The 25362-nt window shown below is 45.4% G+C and overlaps 1 protein-coding gene across 1 annotated transcript in view; it reads right to left on the reverse strand.

The window, feature by feature from the left end:
* Positions 1-25362, reverse strand: part of shank3b (SH3 and multiple ankyrin repeat domains 3b) — a 31804-nt gene continuing 6442 nt past the window's right edge. Inside the window, exons 2-26 of the mRNA XM_041963505.1 lie at positions 17338-17509; positions 16939-17142; positions 16102-16173; positions 15743-15851; positions 15374-15525; positions 15001-15130; positions 14771-14808; positions 14524-14640; positions 14322-14399; positions 13707-13773; positions 13327-13546; positions 12861-13036; positions 12669-12782; positions 12488-12563; positions 11137-11219; positions 10631-10755; positions 10411-10543; positions 9878-9958; positions 9007-9137; positions 8027-8120; positions 6622-7230; positions 5565-5852; positions 3927-5232; positions 3780-3806; positions 1-2885 (exon numbers count right to left, since the gene is read on the reverse strand). Of these exons, the coding sequence (XP_041819439.1) occupies positions 2300-2885; positions 3780-3806; positions 3927-5232; positions 5565-5852; positions 6622-7230; positions 8027-8120; positions 9007-9137; positions 9878-9958; positions 10411-10543; positions 10631-10755; positions 11137-11219; positions 12488-12563; positions 12669-12782; positions 12861-13036; positions 13327-13546; positions 13707-13773; positions 14322-14399; positions 14524-14640; positions 14771-14808; positions 15001-15130; positions 15374-15525; positions 15743-15851; positions 16102-16173; positions 16939-17142; positions 17338-17505 (5184 nt within the window). The 5' untranslated portion in view covers positions 17506-17509 and the 3' untranslated portion in view covers positions 1-2299. The remainder of the gene's footprint in view (positions 2886-3779; positions 3807-3926; positions 5233-5564; positions 5853-6621; positions 7231-8026; positions 8121-9006; positions 9138-9877; positions 9959-10410; positions 10544-10630; positions 10756-11136; positions 11220-12487; positions 12564-12668; positions 12783-12860; positions 13037-13326; positions 13547-13706; positions 13774-14321; positions 14400-14523; positions 14641-14770; positions 14809-15000; positions 15131-15373; positions 15526-15742; positions 15852-16101; positions 16174-16938; positions 17143-17337; positions 17510-25362) is intronic.

Consider the following 25362-nt stretch of genomic DNA (forward strand, 5'->3'; position numbering starts at 1 on the left):
AAAATATTGACTTTGTGCTGTTTTCAGGTGAGTTTCTGTCAGAGAGGGTTAACAAATGATCACATTCTGTTTTATTTATGTCAGTGTCCAAACTTTTCTGGAATCAGGGTTTTATGTTCAAGACCTATGAAATATATTATTTCCATCATGTTTTCATCTTTATGCGTTTAAGGTAAAAAACAAACAAAAAAACATTTAAATTGTCTCCAAGCTTGAAGAAGAATCTTGGTTATAAAATCCAGCCTGAATTTACTGTCATCAACCTGTTTAACTGAAGAAAAGCAGCATTCCTCGTCTGATCTGTAGAATTTCACTGTGCAGTGATATTTAAGAATATGAGTGATGTTTTCTGTTGGAATTGGATACTAGAGAAACTTGTGATTTCATGGGTTCAGTCAGTTTGAATCATTTGTTAGGCTGGATCAGTCTTCTTTTGTTGAGATGATTGAGGAATGCATTTCGGTTTGACCGCATCTTTACTCATAAACACAAATTTTGTGACACACGAGGCACACTAAACTGTAATTGGGCAACTCCGTTTATAATCTGTTGTAAACTCCATATATGGTCTGGAGGAAACTCCGTGTATGGCAGGGAAGATATTCCCACTATGGCAGGGAGGAAACTCCATATATGGCCTGTTCCTGGTGAGTTACCATTACTGCAGGACGGTTGTGGCAGGTACAGCCACACTAGATTGGGGTTAACCTAAGAGATTCAGGTGTCAGTGTCAGGAAGGTGTAGGAGGGGAAGGAGAAAGGTATTTTCTGTACAAATGGCTTTAAACAGATAGCACCATGTACAGTAAGCCCTCAGTAAGCAGGTTAGAAACCAGAGAGGTTTACAGTTGGAGCTCTGCTGCAGCTCTCCCTGAAACACACAGCACATCAGCACAAAGTCACACTCATTGACAAATCATTATGAATTCCAAAACATCACCGAAACGACCTTGAAATTCAACTCATTGTCAAATCATAAGGAACTCAAAATCATTTTCCAAACTATTAGAAACTCTGATAAGTCGTCACCACCACATTATTACTTGTTATTCATAAATTCTAAATGATCGGTATTAAGATATGAACTCAAAATAAACACAAATTCTTCATGAGTGATATTTGAAAAACAAAACAAAAAAAAGTCACAAGAACTTTCTGTAAAAGGTCGGAGAAAAATCCTCAGCTAATCTCGTGTTGTTAAGGTAGAGACTCCCAGTAGCTCGCTAATCATCCAGCTCTGCTAGCAAAAGTCCAGCTAAACTCATCGGGGAAGCAGAACGGCACGAGGACAACAACCCGTCTCATCAATCAGTTTGTCAGATCAGCTCTTTGATCAATGACCCGTCACCTGCTGGGACTGGCAGTAAAGCTCTGTGTCTGGCGCTAATTAGCTCAGTAAGCCACATGCTAACGTAATACTGTAGAACACGATGCCTCTCAGGTGTTTTCTGGTGAACCACATCAAAACACACAGAAAAAGAAAGTTATTTGTTTAGCAGCTACCGTACGTCATTATTTAAAACAGCTATTTCACCAGCTAGCACAGAATGTTAACAAGAGAAACTTGGTGCAGACCCTCTTAATCTGTTAGATGGAGTTTATCAACTCCATCTAACAGATTAGCCTGTTAATCAGTCAGAGATAGCTAACTGAAATTTGAAAATAATTTTAATAATCGATTGAAATCCAAAAACTTGCTGCTTACAGCTTCTGAAATACGAAAATGTGCTTGTAACATCTTGCATGCCGCGCTCTCTCTATTGGAAATGACGGACATGCTAGTTACCATTGTTAGGAAAGCCCTGTCACATCAAACGGCTTTAAACTACAGAGGAAATGTTGGATCCACGGCAGCAATCAGCCACAATTAGCATCAGCATCAGCTCCCGCCTGGTTGACTGTGTTGTGACAGCAGCAGCTAACGTAACGCTCACTGGACTTTTCATTCAATTGTTCTCTTTTTGCTATTGAATGACAAATTTGGTTGAGGGTTTTGTGGCATCAGACGAAGGCCAAACTAAAACTTGGAGGTCTAAACTGCTAAAAACATAAACACTAAAGCTAAATGCTCGACACAGACCTTAGTGCTACCAGTCCTTTTGGGTTGATCAAAGAGCTGATAAGCCAAAACGTCACCGAGATCACTCAGAGAGCTGGGCTCCACGTTGGTAAAAAGGTCTAAAGATTCAGTCACTGCTAAGATATTCTAGTCAAATAGATGGCCTAGTGTCTGACTAGAGGTCAGGGGTTATGAGGTCACAGTTCAGGATGCCTAGAGGTTAGTGGTCAGAGGTGAGGGGTCAAGTGGAACCATCCAGCAGCTGTCTGAGTGCCCTCTCGATGTTGATTCGGTGTCCCAGTCTGGTGACGCCCAGCTCCACGTAGTCGTCTTTGGTGAGGGCGGGGAGATGGGAGCCTTCGATCTCGTGCTCCTGGAAGCGCTGGCGGTGCTCGGCCAGGCCCACGCTCTCCAGCCAGTCACCCACGTCATATTTATTCCACAAGTTGAGGGGCCGCTGCCTCCATGGCCGAAGGGCCAACAGGGGCCCGCTGAGGACCGGGGAGGGGCAGGGAGAGGCGTGGGGTGAAGGTGAGGGTGAACGGGACCTGGTTCGTGCACTGGCACTTCGCATCACAAACCGAACCTCCTTCGGTTCTGAGGGGAGACTGAGACTGGACGACTTCAGGATGGTTAGACCGCGACCCGAGCTCAGATCTGGCCTTTCAGAGCAGGAGGAAGCAAGCCCTATTGACCTATCAGATGGGGAGGGAGAGGGGGAGGGGCTCCGGCGAGTGACGGGGTAGCGGCTTCCTGGTCGGACTGTATAACTGGCACCATATCCTCGCTGGGAGATTGTGTGGAGTTCACCAAGACTAGAGAACAACCTGCAACACATTAAACAGCATATAAATAAACATGAACGTTGACATGGAGTAGCTAATTGACCATTCGTTAAGCCCCGCTCCCCTTAGTTACTGTTAAGGCACATACTGGGTTTACAAAGGTCATTGCGGAAGGTTTACCTCAAAATTCTTAGAAATTTGAGAAACAAGTTTCTTGATTTCAAACAGCAGTGGCTTTGCTGCCTACAGTAACTGTTGTTGGCAGACTTTATGAGCTTTATGAGCTATTGGTAGCTTGCTTGGTCAATAATATGTCTTTAATGGTTACGTCCATACACCATGATAACATAGCAAAGGACTGGGGCTAAAGCTAGTATGTCCCACACAGAAGTCAATAATCATCACTGGCTAACAAACCATGTAGAAGACAAATAAAGAGTCAGCATTGTTTTTGCTAGTTTTCACCAGTATGATACAGCAGTATTATCAGATCATACTAACAAAATGCTTTTTGGGTGCTTGGCAAGTGACAACAACAAGCGACAAAGACTACTGATTTATAATAACTAATGCAATGCTAACAGCTGTGTCAGATATGCTAATGTTTGCAGCACACATGTGACCTTAGGTTAACATAAGGCTAAAAGGCAGACCACCGTTCAGACTTTTTCTGTGCAAAACCCTTTTAGACAGCACCATAGATGCCACATGTTGAGACATACAAAGCTTGACAGGCTTTGCTTCAGATGCCAGTTTGGACGATTGATTTTCGGGGGAGGTCTTTAGCAAATGGTCAATTGAAACCATGGGTTGGATAGAAGTTGCAGACATTTAGTAGTTAGTCATCTGCAAAGAAGGTGCATGTTAGTCAGCGGTTAGCAAATGAAAATCATCTCTTAGCGAAACGAGAAATGTTTACCAGAGATAAAAACATACGATTTACTCTGTCCACTGTCCACACATCTGGAACAACACAAACAACAGATTCTGTTACAATACGTGCACGCGCACACACACACACACACACAGACAGTAGTACTATCTGGTACTACAGTATTTACAATATAAGGCAGTTTATTGTACCTGGCACCTCCTACTGGTGATCTCCGGCCCGGATCGAGGGGACTCGGCTCCTCCCCCAGAGAGTGACTGTCTTTGTTGAGCAGCTGGAGCCGATTAGCAAGATCCAGACCAGAACCTGCCCTGCCGCTCAGCTCCAGCGCTGATGCTGACCGGCTGGTCAGATCCACGGCCGACCCTGACCCCTGACCTCCCAGTGCTGCTGGACGACCTCCCCCTTCCTCCGGACTGAGGCCTCGCCGCTCCTCCCCACGGTCGTCCCCACCTCCCCACAGCTTGGACCTCCTCTGGAACAGATAGCGCGGCTGTCGGCCACCGCCGCTGGTGGGGGAGGAACAGAGTGGGGAAGAAGGGGAGGAAGAGGACGCAGCAGACGGGAGGAGCTCACTGTCTGAGGATTGCTTCAGCAGCGGGTCCCGGAGTGAAGAGCGGCCCCGACCAATAGGTGAACGGAGGCGTGGCTTAAGAGCAATCGGGGAGGTGGCAGGGGAGGAAGGGGAAGGGTGAGCAGCAGGAGGGGAGGAAGGGGAAGACGGAGCAGGAGGGGAGGCCAAGGTGATAGAAGGGGGGAGCGAGCTGGGTGAGGAGGAGCTGTCGTGGAGCCGTTCATCGCCTCCTTCCTCCTCATCTCCTCGTCTACCCAGAGAGTCAGGACCACTCTCTCCTCCCCCTCCTTCCCCACCTCGTCGTGGCAACAAGGTGAGGGAAGATGGGGGAGGAGGGGCAGGAGTAGCACCAAATGCAGGGGGTGGAGTTACCAGACCAATTCTACGGAGCTCCTCCCTCGTCTCCTCATCACTGGATGACAACAATGCTGGTGGGAGTGTCACTGTGTAAGCCCCGCCCTCCTCCTCTGAGCTGCCCACGGTGAGGCTTCTGCGCCTGTCAATCAGAGCAGAGTGACTCTCATTGGCCAGCGTGGGCAAGGGGGTGGGTCTCCAGCGCTCAGGTGAGGGGCCGGCAGGTGATGTTACTCCTCCCTCTGTTTCTGGACGCTCCACCTGTCCATCAGGGAACAAGGGCGGGGTTATGCGTTTATGCCTCAGCTCAGGACTGGTCTGGGGAGTGGTGCGTTTGGTTCGCTGCTCTGGGCTTGTCTGAGGGGTGGTGCGTTTAGATCGTGGCTCAGGGCTGCTCTGTGGGGTGGTAATAGGGGTTCGCTTGTGTCTGCCCTCTGGGCTGGCAGCTGGGGTGGGGATAGGTGTGGTGGAGGCAGATACATGTTTCAGTCGAGGCTCGGGGCTCGGCGTGCGAGCAGTGAGCGCTCGTTCTCGTGCAGCAAGAGCGAGGGCGAGTGGAGATGAGGGGTCTGGGGAGAGAAGAGAAGATTAAAGATGGAAGTTTTAGTATGGATAGATCTTTACCACTTTGACAATTTACTACTGCTCGTGGTAACTGAACCACTGAACTGTGCAGGACCTCAACTCTGTCCTAGGTCCTGTTCTGTTTTGCGGAGTACCTCAAGGCTGCATTCTAGGTCCCTATCTATGTTTTTGTGGATCTGAATTTACACCCTGGTACCAATCTTTAAGCAGCGCGCTGAGGTACCAGTCCAATAACTGTCATCAAATCGCGCAGAATATATCCAGACTCAGCAGTCAGACTCTGTGCAAGAACAAATGAGAGTGCAGTCGGACTGACCTAAAGGTTTTCCTGTCAGTGGGTGGAGGAAGGTGTGAGGAGTTGGTGAGGGCGACAGGACTGGCGCCGGAGGAGGAAGCTCGCCAAGGTCGTCCATTGAATGGCTCTGAGTCAGGAGGGGTGGCACCTGGTTTTCTGACCCGGCTCCCTCCACAGACAGGAAGAGAGACGACCTGCGACCCTGAACCCGAGCGCGCTCCGAAAGAACCTGCTGCTGGTACAGCTCCGCCCTGCTGGGGCTGCTGGGTGGCTCTAATTTGGTTGGATCGTGATCTTTCATTCCAAGTCCTGGGGGGGGAAAAAAAAAAACAAGGAGTCAGACTGACGATCAGGAGTCCAGACCACTTAGTTGAATGTTTTGTTACGATAATGTTTTCTGCAAGCACAAAGAAGGAATCATTTAATCTGAGAAAACAAAAATCAAACTTAATAGATTTGCTGGTTTGCTATTATCAGCACTCATTTGTACTTCCTCTCATTTAGTTTTACTCATCGGCTCAAATCCACTTGTGTGCGTGCTTCCAAGTTTTCCTGCACGCTCGCTCAATCGGACACATTTTACAGCGTGCTGCAATTTCAGTAGGTCATTTCTGATTGGCTGTTTTGTCTGCAGGTTGATCTCTGGTAGGGAATCAAGTCACAAGGGAAGAACTCCGAGAATGGTCACACCACAGCCGTATGGAGGTCGTTTGTACAGTTCCGGTAACCTTGATGAAATTCCATTCGTACGTTAGGTATCTTGGTTGGTAGCTAGATAACCAGTAGTTAACTGTTAATTGACTAACTTGATAACTGACAGCTATGCTGCAAAGACATTATAAATATTAATTAGATTTAGCTCACTGTTCTGCAAAACCATGTCAGTCTTCAAGTCGGCCAACTAATGTTAACTAGCTTAGCTATTGCAGAGCACGGGTTGAAGTTAGCTAGCTACCAACCAATATAAATTAGTTAATGGAATTTAATGTAGATGAAACTTGAAACTGTAACAAACCCCCCATAGGCACAAATGTAACTCCATAGAATCAGAAAGAAAACAGGTCTGAACAATCCTAACCCTGCTCCTCAACAGGAAGTTGTTTCAACAAAGGTGACTTCCTCCTCTGCGGCTTGGAGGGCGCAGCCTGTTGTCCCACGTTAGCATAAGGGTTTTCTATTGGTCGCCCCCGGCGGCGTGACAGCGGCGAGTGACCGAGGGCGGGGCTGGTGCTGTGGAGAGACAGTGTGGAGGTGTGTGTGGCGGTGTGAAGCGTGTGTGTGGCGGTGTGTGTGGCAGTGTGCAGTGTGTGCGTGGCAGCGGCGTGCGCGTCAGGCTGCAGCGGCGGCGGCGTGTCCTGCAGGATGATCATCGACCTCGCCTTCCTCTGGCGCTCGGCGTGGGCGTGGCTCCTCGTCGGTGAATCAGAGAGCTCTTGGAGCCTCGGCTCAGCACCGGGCTTGAAGCTTGACCGGGTTAGACCCTCTCCTCTGGCAGGAGGAGGAGGGGGGAGGAAGGAGGGGGGAGGGCCGGAGTCCAGGAGGAAGAGCGAGGAGGTGGAGGAGGCGGAGGGAGGAGGGGGTGGAGCTGTTTGAGGAGGAGGGGGGATGAAGCTGTCTGTCAGTGAGGAGCTCCGTGGAAACCGACTTTCATTGATCAGAGCCGTGATCCTGTCGTCCTCAGGTGTTCCTGCCGTGGTAACCATGGAGACGTTAACGCAAAGTTATCCAAAAAAACACTTCAAACTATAAACACCAAACCTTCAGGTAAAAAAATAAAACTGACTTTTGATACGTCACTAAATATAAAAATCAATTTTATGACAGACGGACCAAATAAAAGACCCAAGAATTATCGCTAAATTAACCAAATTAATTAACCTGAACTAAATAAAGAAATGCATGAAAAACTTAATGAATGAATAAACAAATAGTTATTTGTGATGTCACTCGTGTTGTGATGTTGAAATGTTATGATCGCAATGGTAAAGTCAATATTTCATCATCTTCCATCAATACAAATATAGTAATCAAATTAAGCAAGTACATATAATCAGCGGTGGAATGTAACAAAGTACATTTACTCAAATCCTGTTCTTAAGTACAATTTTTTGGTACTTCGACTTTGACTTCTACTCTTTGACGCCAATATTGTATTTTTTTAATTCACTTCATTTAAGTGACAGCTTTAGTTACTTTGCAGATTCAGATTATTAATACAAAATATAAATCGACTAATAAATTAGATTTATTATTGTAGATTAAAGCTACAACAGTATTAAAACATCAATAATTATAATCGAGTAATAAAATACGCTGTGTATTATTCCTAAATGGGCCATTCTGCATGAGTATTTGAACTTGTGGATATTTTAATGCTAGTACTTCTATTTTTCCACAGTGGTATTACTACGTGTACTTCCACCACCATCTACAATAATAATATTTATGCATGTACTGTATAATCCCATGTGTGTACGTCTCACCAAAGCTCTTGGTTCTGGACATCCCTCGAGGTAAAGCCATGGTGCTCTTCTCTGGAGCGGTGGGGGGCACCAGACCCTGACGCTCAAACAAGGACTTCACACACACACACACACACACACACACATTTAGTCTGAAATCATGCATAAAAGTCCAGACTATAATGAATTATTTTCTTCTTCTCTACACTGAAGATTTCTAATAATCTGAACTTAAATTTTCGTCCAGGTAACTTCGAGACTCCTGCTGTGTTTACGTTGATTCGTCGGCTCTAGAGAACAGTCAGTATCTCCACCCTGAATAACCTCCACCAGCAGCAGGAACTAGTTAGAGAACACCAGCTGCCAATCACAGTCCTTGATGTCTCCATGTGGCAGCCAGGAGCTCCCGACCTTTTTAATTTGTGACCCCTTAAAACAAAACAACCCTTCATCACCAGCCGCAATCTAGAAGACTCAGCTATCGCCTGACGATGATTCAGCCTCTGGGGGCGACGGCCGGTGTTTCAGGCTTCTGGTGTCGCCAGCAGATATCTGGATCAACACCAGATCGCTGATGAGCTTCTTTCATTCTCTACACAGACTCTTTACCTGCACGCAGCTAACCGTGATTGGTCGATACGCCTCAGACTACAAATGGACGAATGAGTGAATCTTGTCCCGTACCTACAGATTCTGCATTCATGTGCATTCTGTTTGTTTAGACCAGCTGCAACTCGTTCAACCAAAAATGACTTTTTCTTTATTTCAAGAGGCCCAAAGATGCAAAATTAGGCAGCAGTTCTAGAAAAAAATCGCAGAAATTGGCCGACAGTGTAGCAGTGCCATCAACTCAGGACCCCTCAGATTTATCTAGCAAAGCCTTCTTGGGGGTCCCGACCTCTGGGTAGGAAACCCCTGAACTATGGCGTAGCCTGCCGTGCGGAACTGTCCCTCTTCAGATCATCAGGACATGTCCCTGTTCATGACCATCAAACACTTACGTTAATCTCAGCCTGCGTGATGCGTCGGCTCGTCGGTCTCTGCTTCACCGTCGCTGCTCTGAAGTCGTCTGATGGGCGGGCCCTTAGAACGACTTCCTGTTGACCCCCGGCCAACATCTCATCCAGTTTCTCTGGAGGGTGGAGACGTGATCGAAACGAAATAAACGAACAACAGTAATGACACGGCCTCGTGACATCACAGCATGACCACAACAACAACAACATGACACCAGCTGTGAACGTGAGGTCAGCGGGCAGGGCCATAGCCACCAACCAGACCCACACCCACATGATGGTCTCAGGTGTGTTCACACCTGTGGTTCAAATCGACTGCATGTTATGAATCAAACAGGACGAAAAGGAGGCGTTATGTACAGGCTGAGAGCTGTGGGGTCGCTGTCACACACCGTTAATGGACTTAATGAGCACAGCTGCTTTTGACCTATTAATACGCTCGCTGACGGACATATGTGTCACCATGGTTACCAAACGATTTGCTTCACTAACATTTTCAATGTGTTTTACTTGTTACAGAGTATTTTTACACTGTGGATTCAGTAGGTGTGGGTGAGGACGTGTGTTCAGTGTCCTCAGCTACGGCCCTGGCTGTGACATCACTGTGACATCATCACATCAGTCCAACAACATGCCATGAGACCAACATCATCATCATCATCATCATCAGTGCAGCGTGACATCACAACAAATAAAACACACGTAGACAGGAATGACCACGACCACCAACACATCCGATCCATGAGACTCACCGATGCGCCTCCTCCTGGCTGCAGACAGAGCAAAGGTCACCAACACACACTCCCACAGTCTGACTTAACTCTGCGCTCTGTGTGTGTGTGTGTGTTTGTTTTACCTATCTCCTCCAGGTCAGCGGTCATGGACTTGGATCGGAGTGTCAACGAGGTGCTGGGGGCTCGTTTTGGAGGGGGTGGAGCTACAAGACAAGAACCAATCAGATGACAGTTGGGGCTGGAGCAGAGAAACAAACACGGTGTGTAGCTTTTGTGTAGTTTGCTCCTTTAGTGAACGCACAGTAACACAGGCCGCAGTGAAATCACCATGTTTTGTTATTTTACTATTTATGGCAAAGGATTGAAGTTCAAGTTTAGTTTATTTCTCACTTCAATCATAAAAAAACAGGAAACGTCTTATTTTGTTCAGTTTGAACTGAGAGAAAGTCTAATTATTATAGTCTTTATATTATTTTTATAGGCATATGATTATTATATCATGAATTAATTTTAAATTGAGAAAATTGACTAAATCCTGTTTGTGTTAAATTTATAAAAGACATCAGTGTAACCAAATAAAAGAAATGAAACATGAAATATCGGTAAATAAAACCAGCTGCCACAGGAGGAAGTGAATGAAATGCAGTAAGGAAACCTTTCTTCCTGATCAGGTTGGATTCTGATTTTCTGGAAACAGATACGACCTTCATCAGCAGCCGACTTCCACCCTGACGGATCAGAGAGACGACCTGCCGGTGACCCACCTTCACCACGTCAGCGCCGTTCACCTGGACAGACAGACACACAGGTGATGGCGGTGAGCGTTCGGCACTTCAGAGATCTAACGACGCCACGCGTCAGAGGACGGCTGATACCTCTATGAGGAAGTCTCCGGTCCGAAGCCCCGCCCGCCAGGCCACTCCCCCCTGGTCGACGGACTCCAGGTACTGCAGGGCGGGGAACGCCGGGGTGGGGGCAAACTCCTCGATGGGGGTCTCAGCTTGAGAAAGAAGAAGACAGAGAGGTGGAAAAGACGTTTAAAGGAACAGACTGATCAGGATTTCAGTGGACTGGCTTTGAATTTCCTCAGGACCGTTAGATCATCCAGAACTCTGCAGAACCATCAGAACTCTACTGGTTCCCAGTTTAACTCCTAAAAATCCGCCTTCTGCTTCCCAGTTTACGTCACCGTGGCGTCGTTGCTGCTTTCAGCGATGAGACTCGCTGGATTCTGTCGTTATTATGAAACAACACAGCGAGGAGTTTTAAACTTTACTGCTCTTCCTCTGAAGACTTCGCTCTCTTCTTTCCAACACCTCCAAACACCCACCACTCTTCCATCATCCATCCGTCCATCCATCCATCCATCCATCCTCTCTACCTTTAGCTCCTCTGAGGACGAAGCCGAATCCCTCGCTCTCTCTCTTCTGCAGCACGGCTGTCTTCTCCTCGATCACGTAGTCGCTGACACACAAACATTTATCACAACATTTTCACGGTTAACAGAGAACTGAGCAGTAAAAGAACAGTGATGAGGCTGAAACACTGTGGAAATACTCCGCTACAAGTACACGTCCTGCATTCAAAACCTCAAGTATTATCAGTAAAATGTTCCTGTCAGTGTTTCTCATCATCTCTGATGTTTGTGGATTAATATTCCTGCTGTAGATGTTTCAGGTTGAGCTCATTTGAACTACTTTATATCCTGTTGGCTGGTTTAATCTGCAGCGATGCATCATATTCTATAAGATCATCACATGTTTGTCCTGTGAGAACCTCGTATCTCAGATAAACAGCCTGTTTTCAGCTCTGTGACGAAGCATTTTCAGCTGATCCAAGAGGCTTTTTAAACAGTTTATTTAGCTGAAGAAGACATGAAGGAAAACTTCATCCTTCAGTTTATCACAAACATCTGGAGATACGTGGTTTTCACTGGACAGGAATGAAATAATCTGAAAAGTAACAAGTTGTCATACAGATGTAGTGGAGTAAAACGTACAGTATTTGCCTCTCACATGTAAGTACTGATGTTATGTACAATTACCTTGAATTTGTACTTGAGTAAAAGTACAAACTATTCTTTTTTTATGGTATTCCTATAAAGTGGCTCTATATATGTGTTTGTATGTGTTTGTATGTGTGCTTTACATGTGTAAAAGTATATACTGTATAGATTTGAAATTCTTTCATGTATAAATTAAACTGACCTTTTTGTATTGCTTTAAGTACTTTGTACATGACAAATAAAGTGTTATCATCCAGAGTATTTACTGATATTTTCACATCTTATATTGTAACTGCTTATGACACGTTAATAAAATAAACGTGTTTTGTCTACATCATAAATATATACAGTATTCATTAAATAATTAATTATAAATTAATACATTGCATTTAATAGTGACTAATACAGTACATACATGATTCATCACATAAAAAGTTGTGTTTTTTCCACATGCTTTCCTCAGAATGACTTCATGTTTTTAACACTAATGCATCAATCAAGAGAAAGACTAATTCATCTTTTTAGCTATTATGTGTGAAGCAGCTTCCTCATGTGATATTCTGGATTCCACCTGTTTGTACCCTCATGTTTCTCTTTGACTGAAGTTATTTTATATGCTTGTGTTGTGTTTAAGTCACAAAATTAACCAACCAACCAGGAGTGTGCGGCGTCAGTACGTTACCTGGGAGAGGTGTAGTGACCTGCAGGTGCAATGATGGTGTGTTACCTGTAGGAGGTGTAGTTGTCATACGATCCTACAGTATAATGTCTGAACAGTCTCTTGGTGCGGTCCTCCCGCGTCTCTGAAACATACATGGACGTAAACAGAAGAGCAGTCAATAAACACAGTGTACAGGAGGAAATGTACCTCACATGTAGTACGTCTGTGCATCCGAGTGATTATTCACCCAGTCGTGGGTCATATTGTCTCATCTGGACTTCTTCAACACAGTCAGCAGGAAACCAGCCAGTTCTTCCTTTAACGCTTCCTTCCCAGAATCCTCCTTCACCGATAGACAGAACTGTGGACACAGAGTCGGGATCAGCACACCGGACGTCTGTCCTCGCCACAAACACAACACGGGTTCATTCTGTCTGACCTTTGACCCGCTCTCCTCGGTGCAGCTGGATCTCTCCGGCCCCCTGGGGGACGTGGGACCGGGTGGCGATGAAGGTGCGTCCCGGTACGGCGCTGTACAGCCTCCTCTTCCTCATCTGGGGGGTTAGAGGGGGGGAGGACGGGGGGCTGGTCTCCACGTGGCCTCCGCCACTCGGGCTGCAGACACACAGACAGATACAGGTAAGATCTGAGACGGACAGGTGGGATACAGACGGGTTAGAGCAGCCTGGGTTAACTTTAGAGGCTGTTGTCATGCCAACACCAGTACCGATGCCAGCTACGCCAGCACTAACGTCAACTACACCAACAATAATGTCAACTACACCAGAGCTGATGTGGACTTCTTATTATAATGTAAACAAAAGGATGATGGAGCTGCATGACTGCAGCCGTGTGTGAATATATACTAACCCTGTCTGAGTGTCTGTGCATGTGAATGTGTGTACCTGAGCCGGCGTGTGTGTCGTCGTAGTGAGTGTGTGTGCGTGTCATGATGTGTTTCCAGGCTTTGGAGGGAGGGGCCGGGAGAGGAGGCGGGGCTTTCCAGAGCGTTGTCACTCGCCGAGCGAATCAGAGAGCGTGGAGAAGACAGACCATTTCCAGCCGTCGTCCTGGTGAGGCCGACTCTGCGGCGCTTTGTGTAGGATGGAGTTTCTCTGAAGGGAACTACTTGGGCACATATACACATATGTACACACACACAAACACACACACACACACAGACACACAGACACACATGCACACAGTTAACACCAGCTACTGTAATATGTGCACTTACACACATACACACACTATTTAAATGGGTTTATACTCTCAGCCAACTCACCAACGTCAGAGGTTTTGTGGATCTTAATGATTTCTGCAAGATCAAAGTTCCCAGCAATTATCGCCACCTACACACACACACACACACACACACACACACGTACAAGGAGCGTCCTGCATTATCATAACAACAACAGACATCAGGCTTCATTCTATATTTTTCTTATTGTCAAAAGACCCAAACCAACCACACGTCAGTCTGTCTCTCAGCACTGACAGCTCCAAGCCCATTGGTTCCTACTGGAGATGTAAATCTTTAAAAACCTCACACATTTATGGTTTCATTTTTTAAAAAATGTTCAGTAATTTCCTCAAACAGCTGCCCACTCCAGATTTTACTGAATGCACGGGAGGAAATAGAGCATTTGTTGGGGGCTGTTTTCAGTGGTGGATTAATCCACATCTGGTGCTCTAGTGAGTGTTTGAGGCAGCAGGATGGTGTCTTAGTTCCCTTTAGTTCCACTTCCTGCTCCAAAAACACCTGTTTGGATCATTCCACAGGTAAACAGGTTGATTGGTAACAGGTGATAGTATCATGATTGGGTATTTTATATGTACAGTATATGATTTTAGTCTAAAAGCAGTCTGCTTGTCGTAGTTTTGGATGGTATTTTACCTGAAAGGCGGTCTGGTTGTTGTAGTTTTTGATGTCTTTATTTGCTCCTCTGAACAGCAGCACTCTGGCACAGCTGTCCTGCAAAACCAGCAGCGATTATTTTATTAACATCAGAGTGAACCTGTAAATAAAAACACTTTACATACAGAACGACAGTGACGTGACCGAGAAGAAACAGAGCTGAATGTTTTCTCTGTGTTACCTGGTTGTACAGAGCACAAAGGTGCAGTGCAGTGTTTCCTGATGCATTCTGGGAACTCATGTCAGCGCCGTAGAACAGCAGGTGCTCCAAGTGCTGCACGTTTCCAAAGCGACATGCCTTAAGTCACGAACACACACATGCATGCACACACAAATTATAATTGTATAGGGCGAGTACTTTGACTGATTGTATGGATTTGAGTGTCTGTGTGTGTGTGTGTGTGTGTGTGTGTGTGTGTGTGTGTCACCTGGTGGATTTCCTGCCATCCGTTCTCATCAGTCATCCCTGCAACCATGGCAACAAGAACTCTTTTAGCAGTGAAGTGTTTTTCTCGACACAAACAAAATGAAAACGTTAATCAGTACTGTAGTGACACAGTGCTGATTAAATCCATCCACACACACACGCACACGCACACGCACACACACACACACGCACACACACACACAGGTGGATTGACCCTGCGAGCCTCCGTACCGATGGTGGCGTGGTCCTGCAGCAGCAGCTCACAGCAGTAGGGGGCGCCGCCCACCATGGCAGAGTGATAGAGGGGAGTCAGACCTCTGCTGTCCTTGTAGTCAGGAGACGCTCCGAGGTCCAGCAGAGTCTGAGGACCAGGACCAGGACAGGACAGAGTTCAGCGAAGTGTTGATGAAAAACAGGAATGAAAAAGCCTCAAATAACTTTAAACATATGTGTGAAGTAAAAGCGTTAACGTGACATTTTGTCATTTGCTCGAGTCCCTGAGGCTCCAGAACCTCCACCTCAAAAACTGCACTGAGTACTTGAGTGAATGTACTCAGTTACTTTGCAGCGCCGCCTTGTGGCTTGTGCCGGCGTGTTTTCTTACGGTGAGAGACGAGCTGTTCCTGCAGAGGACGGCTCGATGCAGAGCCGTGATACCGTCTCTGGTCCTGAAGTCCAGGTGAGCTCCTCCGCTCCGAAGGACTTTAATCAACTCGCAGCTCTCCTCCAGCTGGACCGCCAGAGTCAGCGGACACTCTGAGACACAAACAACCAAAGTTATTATTGTTCCAAAGCAAATCCAATAAACACACGGCCTCTCCTGTGGGCCTGGAGACACGCAGGTCAAGAGCTTCTGGAAGAGTTCAGGTTTTAATTACCTGTGGAGGACTTTCTATTCCACACTTACACACACACAGCAATAATTCAAACATAATGTTATTATCTGAGCGTGTGTGTGTGTGTGTGCACTCACCCCCACTGTCAGAGTCATGGAAGTTGGGGTCCAGGCCCTTTTCCAACCATTTGGAAACCTTCTCCACATTCTTCTGATGAACATGTTCCATGAAGCGCTTCAGGTTGGCCTGGAAACATCAAACTGATGCATTTAATTACGAGTTCAGGCAGTTTTCAATATATTCTCTATGAGACACTCCGGTTAGTGTTATCATTTTAATGATTAGTGGGAGCAAAACACATGATTATCATTATTATTATGCATTTTTAAAGGATTTGTATTGTCTAAGCCTACTTAAAACATTTGTGCCTGTAGCGGCGCATAAAGTGATTCATCAATGTGTGTGTGTGTGTGTGTGTGTGTGTGTGTGTGTGTACCTTGGTGTGCAGCTTGGCCAGCTGTTTGTCGTCCACGTAGCTCTGCGTGTAAATTCTTCTTTTATAACGAAACTGTAATAATAATCAGAGGTCAAAGGTCAGTGCTCATTGTGCTCATACAAACATGTGTGTAAATGTAGGAGCTGTCACTTTAAATTACAGGACATCAGGAAGTAACCAAGTTAATAAATACAGACAAAATGTGTGTTAGAAGTGTAAAACCATGACATTTCACACTCAGCTCTTTATTAGTAAAGCTTATTTTTAAGAAGTTTACTGCATTTAATTCAATTTTTATTTCCTTTTTTCCAAAGTCCATTTTTATTTCAGTCCACTTTTTCATCTTAAACCTGCAGGACTGAGCCAGTTAATGCGCCTGATTGGCTGTTGTTTAGATCTGAATTAACAGACAGAGATGAGATTGTGAAATAAAAACTACTGGAATTAATAAAGTTATTTAAATAAAAGTTTTTAAAATTATTTAGATTATTTCACAGTTTCATTCTTACATATCTTGTCTGTATTTATTCTGTTCAACATGAACACACACAATGTAGTTTAGTTTGACTCTCACACACACACAGACACACACAGACACACACAGACACACACACACACACACACGCACTAAATCCCAACAAATGCAGCATTTCCTGCCGTCTGTTTGATAAAAACTACAGTGAGCAGCTGTTTTAGGAAATTACTGAACCTTTTTTCAACATATGTTTAAAGATTTCCATCTCCAGTCGGAACCAATGGGTGGAGAGCAGGACAGACAGAGACACACAAGACGAACATATAAAAAACACCAGTTTCCCTGTAACTGGTCTGCTGTACCTCCAGGTATGGGATGGGCGTAATGGGAGGAAGAGGATACTCCTTCAGCAGTCGCTCCTCGTCCAGAAACTTTCCGGCTCGGCCGTTGAACGCCGGCTGGAAGAGACCATAGTTCAAAACATCCGACAGAGACTGAGTCAACGTCACCAGAACCCTCTGCTTACTGGTCCAAACTGGTAACTCTGGGTCCAACCGCAAACACTTCTGAGAGAGCCAGAGACAGAGAAACAGACAGACAGAGAAAGAGACAGACACAGACAGACAGACACACAGGTTTGTCCTGCTGATTCATTCATGTAGTTTTTATCCTCCAGTCATAGTTATATACAGTACATATCCATATATATATACTGTATATACTGTGTGTGTGTATCTATATATAAAGTATGTGTGTGTTACCGTCTGCTGCAGGTCCGGGATGCCGATGCGGACGACAATGCTGTTTCCAGGGGGCGTGTCATCCACGTCGTCGTCCCTGGCAACAGCAGAGCCTGTCGGGTTGCCGTTAGTAACCGCCTGTTGCCGCGGGCGATCATGTTTGGTGTCAGCAGCCGGACTCAGAGGCATGTGGCTGAAAACACACACACACACACACACACACACACACACACACAGAACTGGATCACACTCTGCAGCACACGTGAAGGATAACAGTACAAAAAAATAACTCAAGATCCGTCATCGCGTGGAAAAAAACTGTGTTCAGCTTTAACACGTCAACGTCGTTTTAGTTCCCTAACCTCTGCTGCTTGTTAGCAACCGAGCTAATGCTCATTAGCAAGCTCAAAGCCGGTCAAACACACTCATTTCTCCTGGTGATAAAGCGGCGTGCACGGGGCTGAGAAATGTGTTCACTGCTAATTACCAAATGTTAGCATGCTAACATGCTAAAGCAACATGGTAAGCACTAAACTTACTAAACAGCAGCATGTTAGTTTTGTCACAACATAATGACCAGGACTGCCAAGCATTAAAAACAGTAGTCTGCAACTTTTGTCCATCTTATAACTTCTACAGTTAGCATCACAGCTTCACAGAGCTGCTAGCATAGCTGTTTACTTTGAGCTAAAACAGCTACATCTCTAAAAGTTAGCTTTTTACTGCACTGGTCTCCTCATTCTATAAGAGCATTAACGGCTGGACATGATTTGGACTTTGTGTGAGAGAGACTTCTGCGGGGACAGAGACATTAGCATGAATCTGACAGCCTCCCACGGACATTTCTCACAGCAGACATTCTGCATTTTCGAAGGTGTAAGTACTAACAGTGATCATGGCTGCTCTCCATGCACAACGAAACGCAGCGCGGCCATGTTGAGGCAGCTAATAACACGTGTGATTTTCCTGCTGTGGAAAGTCAGGATGACCTCCGTGACACGGGTCTATTGACAGCTCGACCCTCCAATCGCAGCCCATTGTCTAAACTGTGAGTGTGTGATCCGCTCAGGTCTGTGCGTTTGTGTCTGTTCGTGGGACGACATCTTATTCAGATTGTCTGCTGACTCTGATCTGACCTCCACCTTCTCTAATGCTAATAATGGCCTCGGGATGTTACATCACATCCTGTTTTTCACCCTGCTCTCACACACCGACACACATAACACAGAGGAGCGTCCGATCGCTCCGCACAACAGCCGAAACACTGATTCCACAGCAGCTTCACGGGCTGTGGGAAAATTATTAGACAGGGAAGAGGGGTCACAAGGGGGGGGGGGGGTATATCTTTTATTTTCTAACATGTAGCAGCTTTCATTGAAGAATAGTTGCTGGAATATTTCATTAAGACGATACAGCATTTTGATTTCCCCTTCGAATGTACCATGTACGATCATAATGATTGATAGTGTATTAAAGGAATAGTTCAACATTTTGGGAAAAAGCACTTTTTTGCTTCCTTATGAGAGTTTTTTTCTCATGAGATGAGAGTTGACACCACTTTCATGTCTCTACACTAAACATGAAGCTTAGCTTAGCATGAGCAACAGGGGTGAACAGCTCTCCTGCCTTTGCCTGAAGTTTAAAAGTGTAGCATGCTAGCATGTCTAAATTACTTTTCTTGTTTCTTTCATCCATACATAATCAGTAATATTACTAATTAATAATTAATTAAGACAGGGGTCGGCAACCTTTACCACTCAGAGAGCCATTTGGACCCGTTTCCCACAGTAAAGAAAACACTGGGAGCCAAAAAAAACCTTTTGACATGTCAAATAAAATAACGCTGCACATAACGTTTTTTTTTTTTGCCTTTATACTACGTACAAACAAACGATAATGTGCTGCATTTATGAAATCAATGAACGACTGCAGAGAAAACGAAATGACATTTCTGCGTGCAACAATAACATTTTGAAGTCCGACAAAAAGACGTTGGGTTGAAAGTACTCTCAAGTAAAATACTCAATGTCTATTGGAGTCCGTCTTGCATTTATGAAAAAACACCAAACTTAAATTCTCCACCGTCAGCAAACCTAAAATGCCGTCCACTCTCTGCGTGCCGTCATCTTTTTACTGGCGTGTGCAAAAGGACAATTTCACTGAACAATGAAAAAATGTTAATATATGCTAAATAATAGGCATTTAAAATATTAATCAAACAATGTTAATGTGATTTCTGCTCCTGAACCTCAGTCCCCCGTCACCTGCATCTTTACGCAGGATCGTAAACTGTCATCTGTGAGCGAGCGTGATTTGTTTCAAAATGAACAAACTAAAATGAAATACATTTAATTAAATGCTCATTAATTATTTTCAGGAGCCGCATCAGAGGGATGAAAGAGCCGCAGGTTGCCGACCCCTGAATTAAGAGGTGCGGGTAGGTGTATTTTCTAAATGTCTGGAAGAGCAGCTAGCTGTTTCCCAGTGTTTCCTGTCTTTATGCTAAGCTAATCGTCGTCTAGCATCCAGCTTTAAGTTTTATACAGAGAGTGTTCAACAAAGCCAATAAACATGTTTCCCAGAATGACGAACTTCTGTTTTAAGACATGATAATATCATATTATTCTGAGATAATGTTGCATCTTTTCTTAGTCAGGAGTCTCACACTGTTATAGCTGCTTTAACAATGATACAGCAAAAGGGGGGGGTTCAAGTTCAACCCCCGGCCCACCCCGATCATTTTCAGAGTCCCTTTCAGCTAATACCACCACGACTTCTACTACTGCTGATGGTATTTCCAGTTCAACACAAGACATTATTACGTATTTAATCATCACTTGTATTAATCACCATTGGCGCTAATTAGCACTTGATTAGCATCCGTGCCAGTAAAGCAGAGCAGGACTGAAGTCAGAACTTAATGGCTGCCTCCATCACAGCTGAGGATGAAACAGAGAGGCTGAGAGAGAGAGGATGAGTTGTGAGTTGTCATAGAAACTGGAATAGCAGGGAATCCTGTGCTAACCTCACGGTGTCACTGTGTGTGTGTGTGTGTGTGTGTGTGTTAAAAAAAGCCTCCTGATCTACATGCTCGCTGTTGCTATGGCAACGTGGTTGAACAATTTTCGCAGTTCCCGTTTTAAAACTACCATCCTACCTGCTGACTCTCTCTCTCTCTGCATTTCTGCGTCTGTCCTGTCAACCTCGCTCGGCCGTCAGCCCGCCGTGTGCCCACACTGTGCCGCTCACACATCTGGGACGCTTTCACGATGAAGGGACGCCATCGTCAGCTACTGATTCTGATTATAAGACCTGTATGAAGTGAGCGGAGGAGAAGCCGGTGGGCTGCGGCTTGAGTTCAGACAGAGTTCAGATTAAAACACACAACTCCTCTCCAGTGCGTCACTCTGCTTCATCTGCCAAATGTTTTCGGCCATCTTGCCTTCATCAGGCTGTTACCAGTTCCCTCACATACGTACAACATTGATCTGTGAGCGATAAATCACCAGATACCATGTTTACAGAACTTTACAGCCAAAAAGTTTAATTTAGAAGATCTCACGGTCCGTAGTTCAAACAAAAACTGTAAGAAAGGTATCTGTAACCATAAATACTGAGTTACATGATTTCATCAATGAGCAAAAAGCTTTCAACAGAAGTAAAAAACGTTCATCCATATGGAGCACAAATAGGATCCATTTAACCCTGGACCCTGTGAGCTGGGCTCACAGGGCCCAGTTTAGAAATCCAGAACACCTCCCTTTTAAGAAGCAACTTCTCCAGGTCTCCACCCTCTCAGTTTCATTTATATCAAGAAGAGACTGGATGATTCATTTCCATCAAATGTGCCGCAACTGGATGAATCTGGTTTTTCCATAAACCAGGCGACGGCCCCCCCTCGTGGCCCAGTTTTTGAAAAACACGTGCTAAAGTGCCCTCTTGGACTCCAAAAAGCGTGCTAAAGTGCCCTCTTGGACTCCAAAAAGCGTGCTAAAGTGCCCTCTTGGACTCCAAAACGCGTGCTAAAGTGCCCCCTGGGAGCCAAAACACGCGCTAAAGTGCCCTCTTGGACGTCAAAACGCGTGTTAAAGTGCCCTCTTCAGTGGCTATATGTGCCCTTTTTTTCCTTTTCGCCCCTGCCCTTCAAAAAGTCTGTGCACGCCACTGATGGGATGTATTATCTTTTTTTGATCGGAGCTTCTAGTTTATTTTATGTCTGTAATTTCTGAATATTTGCTTGAATAATTTTCAAGAACTTTCCTGGAAAGAAATCTATATTTTGGAAATAATTCAAGGGAAAACAGAGACAGTGCTCAATTAATGCGCTCCAAAGCTATTAATTCTAATTAAATATTAACCGAGAGTCTTTCAGTGAGTGCAAAGCAGGGCAGCCGAATATGCAAAAATGTTAAACTCATCTGCAGGCAAGCGACAGATTCACACTCGAATGAAACCGTTCATTCAAAGCCTGAAATGTCGACCTCATGGTGGCGCTAGATTCTGTGCAAACATGTGCTGGATGTTTCTTCTCACTCGCTCGAGTCCTCCCATTCGTTTTTCTCTGCACGTTGTATGTTGGGATGTTACACTGGATCAGTGAAGACTCTGACCTGCAGGTGGCGCTGGAGGGAAAGTGAGATGCAGGATATTTGATTTGACGTGAGCAGAACGCCGCCGCCGCTCAGTGAGAGTTCAGCCGCAGCCTGTTAGACATTTGTTTTAATGTGAACACGAGGCGTTCGCTGTCTACCTGGGGACGGGGCTGGTTTAAGTGGGTCAGTTAAAGTACACACACGCACTCAGACTTCCTGTGTTTGGAGACACTGGGAGCAGAGCTGCAGCTTCAAATGTTGTTTTAGTTTTGGACAGGCAAGAGGAAAGCGGCTCAGACACTCTGTATTTCATGTAGTAGACCGCGGAAAACTCTGACTTAGAAACACTCCCTTGGTTGTATTTAATTATTTACCATCAGTCCACTTATTTTTGGTTGTTTGCTTCGTTTTTTGTTATTTGTAAATGCACATTTTCCCAAATCCTCCTGGTTTTCTGATGTTTTCCCACAGAGAGCTATCTCATAACAATCGTACTTTGACACCTCGACCAAAGTCAAGTTCAGGGATTTATCGGCCAAAGATCAAAATTCTGACAGTGTCAGAAAATTCAGGACCAATTTGTCACAATGCGACTGCTGCCACAGCTCAGATCTACAAAACAACCAATCAGAACACAGCATGAGATGATGCTAAATATACTGGCCAACGCCAAGGGTCAGTTTTCCAGCCATCAGGGTCGATGAAGGATGCGAGCTGAGGTCGTGTCTGTTTGGCTTCAGCGTTACAATTCACCAGACATCCATCAGCCTGAAAATGTGCTACCCTACAGTCTGACACACATTTCAATCGATCCATCTCACACAATGTGACCTGCAATAAAACTTACTGAAGGTCACACTGTGTGAACTCAGGAGGACAAGTTCACAGTTCAGCTTTCGTTATTGTCACGAGTCCTCCGCTGGTTTCACTCCCGCAGAGATATTGACTTTTATTCCACATGTTCTTCTTCCTCGTCCAAACCGGCTCCTGCATTACCCACAACGCAGTTCGGTCAAAGATCGGGCTCATGCTAGCAGCGGCTAATGCAGCCTGCAGCAGCTGCTCTCTCTGGAGACTTCATACTACCTGGTTCACATACGCAAACACCTGGAAGGACACCTGTAAAAGCCCTGCTTACACCCATTTACGACACTGTCACTGTGTAACAGGGTCAATTGTACAGCAGTGTAACAGAGTCATACACCATATAATTTTAGTTATAATTACACAAATTCTGTAACTAGTTTTAACCTTACCTGACATGTTAGGCCTCCAGAGTCAATGTGGAACGTCTGAGACTTTGAGTCAGTGTACCCCTACGTTTGTTTTTGTGGGTCCCCCTCTATAAAATATGCCTCCTGCCTTCACCTCTCCCCTTTTGTTTCTGTACTTTGTGGGAGAGGTATGCAGCAAATTATTCTCGCTTACTCGCTAGCTAAAACTTTGCTGTAGCATGCTAACACATTCCTGTGTTCTTTGATTTGCGTAGGGGCTCACGTATATTGATGATTGATCGGAGGATCTTTTGTTATTTCACTTTTATTGTCAGAAATAAATGGAGAGCACCTCCAAATGCATCCAGGTCTGGTTCTCTGCATAACAGAACGCACACGATGATAATCCACCGGTTACAACTGTAAACTCTGTGTTTCCGTTATCATACAAAACATAAGCAACACCAACAGGATCCTGTGAACTGTTGCTGTTGAGCAGCTGACTCTTAGACTCGGATTTAAAATCTACATCCAGGACTCGTGTTCGGTTTGGTTTTCACAGCACGCTGAAATGAGCTGAACCCTCTGATTATAATATAACAGTTGTGACAGAACACGCAGAAGCAGCTTGCTAAAATGAATCACTTCCTCTCATTGACTGCAGCAAAAGGCCGGTAATTGCAGCGACATTCACCGCTAACGTGTCGGCGTGTGGAGGAATCCTCAGCACGCAGGACGACATGTCAGCCTGCGAGACGACAGAGGACCAAAGCACGAGAAATTACACTCTTTCACTCCTTTTTCCCTTCATCGCTCGCTGCTATTCAGGGTCAAAACACGCTGCAGATCCCATCTGCGGGGTGGGGGCGGAGCAGCGTGTGTGGGATGTGAGCACCCCCGGTCCAGTCTCCACAACGGGCCGAATCAAAATGAATTTCTTCACCATCATATGCAAATATTGAGCACAAAATGAAAGTCGTAGCACCTCGCCGTTCATCCAAAGACGCCATGTTCAGCAGCATCCAGCACGCCATCAAACAGAGCAACGACTGCAGCTTCTCACAGAAATATAAAGACTTAAATCACATCTTTTCATGATTCACACCTATGATACACGACAATATGACAAAAGTCCAAAGTATTTGTAAGGAGAAAACATCAGAAAACGTGTTCTGACCCTGGTCGGACAACTTTTCATCACTTGTGCGCTTGTTTTTTTGTTGTGTAACAGGAACAAAAGCTGTGAGCTGAAACACGTTGATTCCTCATCACAGCCGACTGCGTCTGTTTTGACAGATTCTAACAGCAAACACTGCGCGCCGACAACAGATCAGCAGGTTATGTAACATCATCCAAATGATACTGTATCACGGCTTTCTGAAATATAATACCAGTGCGGTCTGAGCAGATCTGGAGTCTGTATAAACGACTGGTTCCCGTCCACTCTCTTCCTCAACGACTCCTTCTGCAATCAGCCCGAGTCGGAGTCGGTGGGTTGTTTCTCTGCACTTCAGCAAATACTTCACATCCACCAATCAGAGGCCTTGAATCACTCTGAAATACAGCCTTTGCTGTTGTGAGGGGGGGGGGGATGGTGAACCGGCCTTCTGGGGGCACAGAGACAGGTCGACATAACGACAGGATCGATGGATCTGACGAGGTTCAGCCTCAGGAGTCGTTAACGAGCGAGCGCTGACTAAGTGCTGGTGAACGACCCGAGCTGTTCAGAGCTCTTCCTCCTCGTGTTTCCTTTAATCTTCAGCTGTTCTGAGAACCGTTGAACCGACGAGCTCTTATTCCTCGCAGTGAAGGAAAACCTCAGCGGTGGAAGCGAACAGGGCTTTTCCTGCATCAGCGAGTGGAATAAAAGCTCATTAAATCTGAGCTTTTCACTGTTGTTTGATGGATTAACCTTCAAAACGAAGGTAAAGACCAGACGCGAGCCAGCTCTCTGACAGCTGTTCAAATACAATCTGCTGTGTAACACAGGAGCTTCATATGATAACACCCATCGCTTCCAGTCACCCATGACGGCCTCAGTCTGCAGAAACCTCACACTGTGGTTTTATTAAACGCCTCTAACTCCCTCCTTTGTTATTTGCCTTCGAGAAACACTGCGAGCATCTGCTGACGGTCTACTGGAGGTTTCCAGCAACGTTTAGTTACGCCTCAAAGCTCTGGAACAAACTACCTGCAGACATCAGGAAGCAGCTCGATGAAGATTTTCAAAATAAAGCTAA

The sequence above is a fragment of the Chelmon rostratus genome, chromosome 22, assembly GCF_017976325.1.
Source record: "Chelmon rostratus isolate fCheRos1 chromosome 22, fCheRos1.pri, whole genome shotgun sequence".
NCBI classification, from domain to species: Eukaryota; Metazoa; Chordata; class Actinopteri; order Chaetodontiformes; family Chaetodontidae; genus Chelmon; species Chelmon rostratus.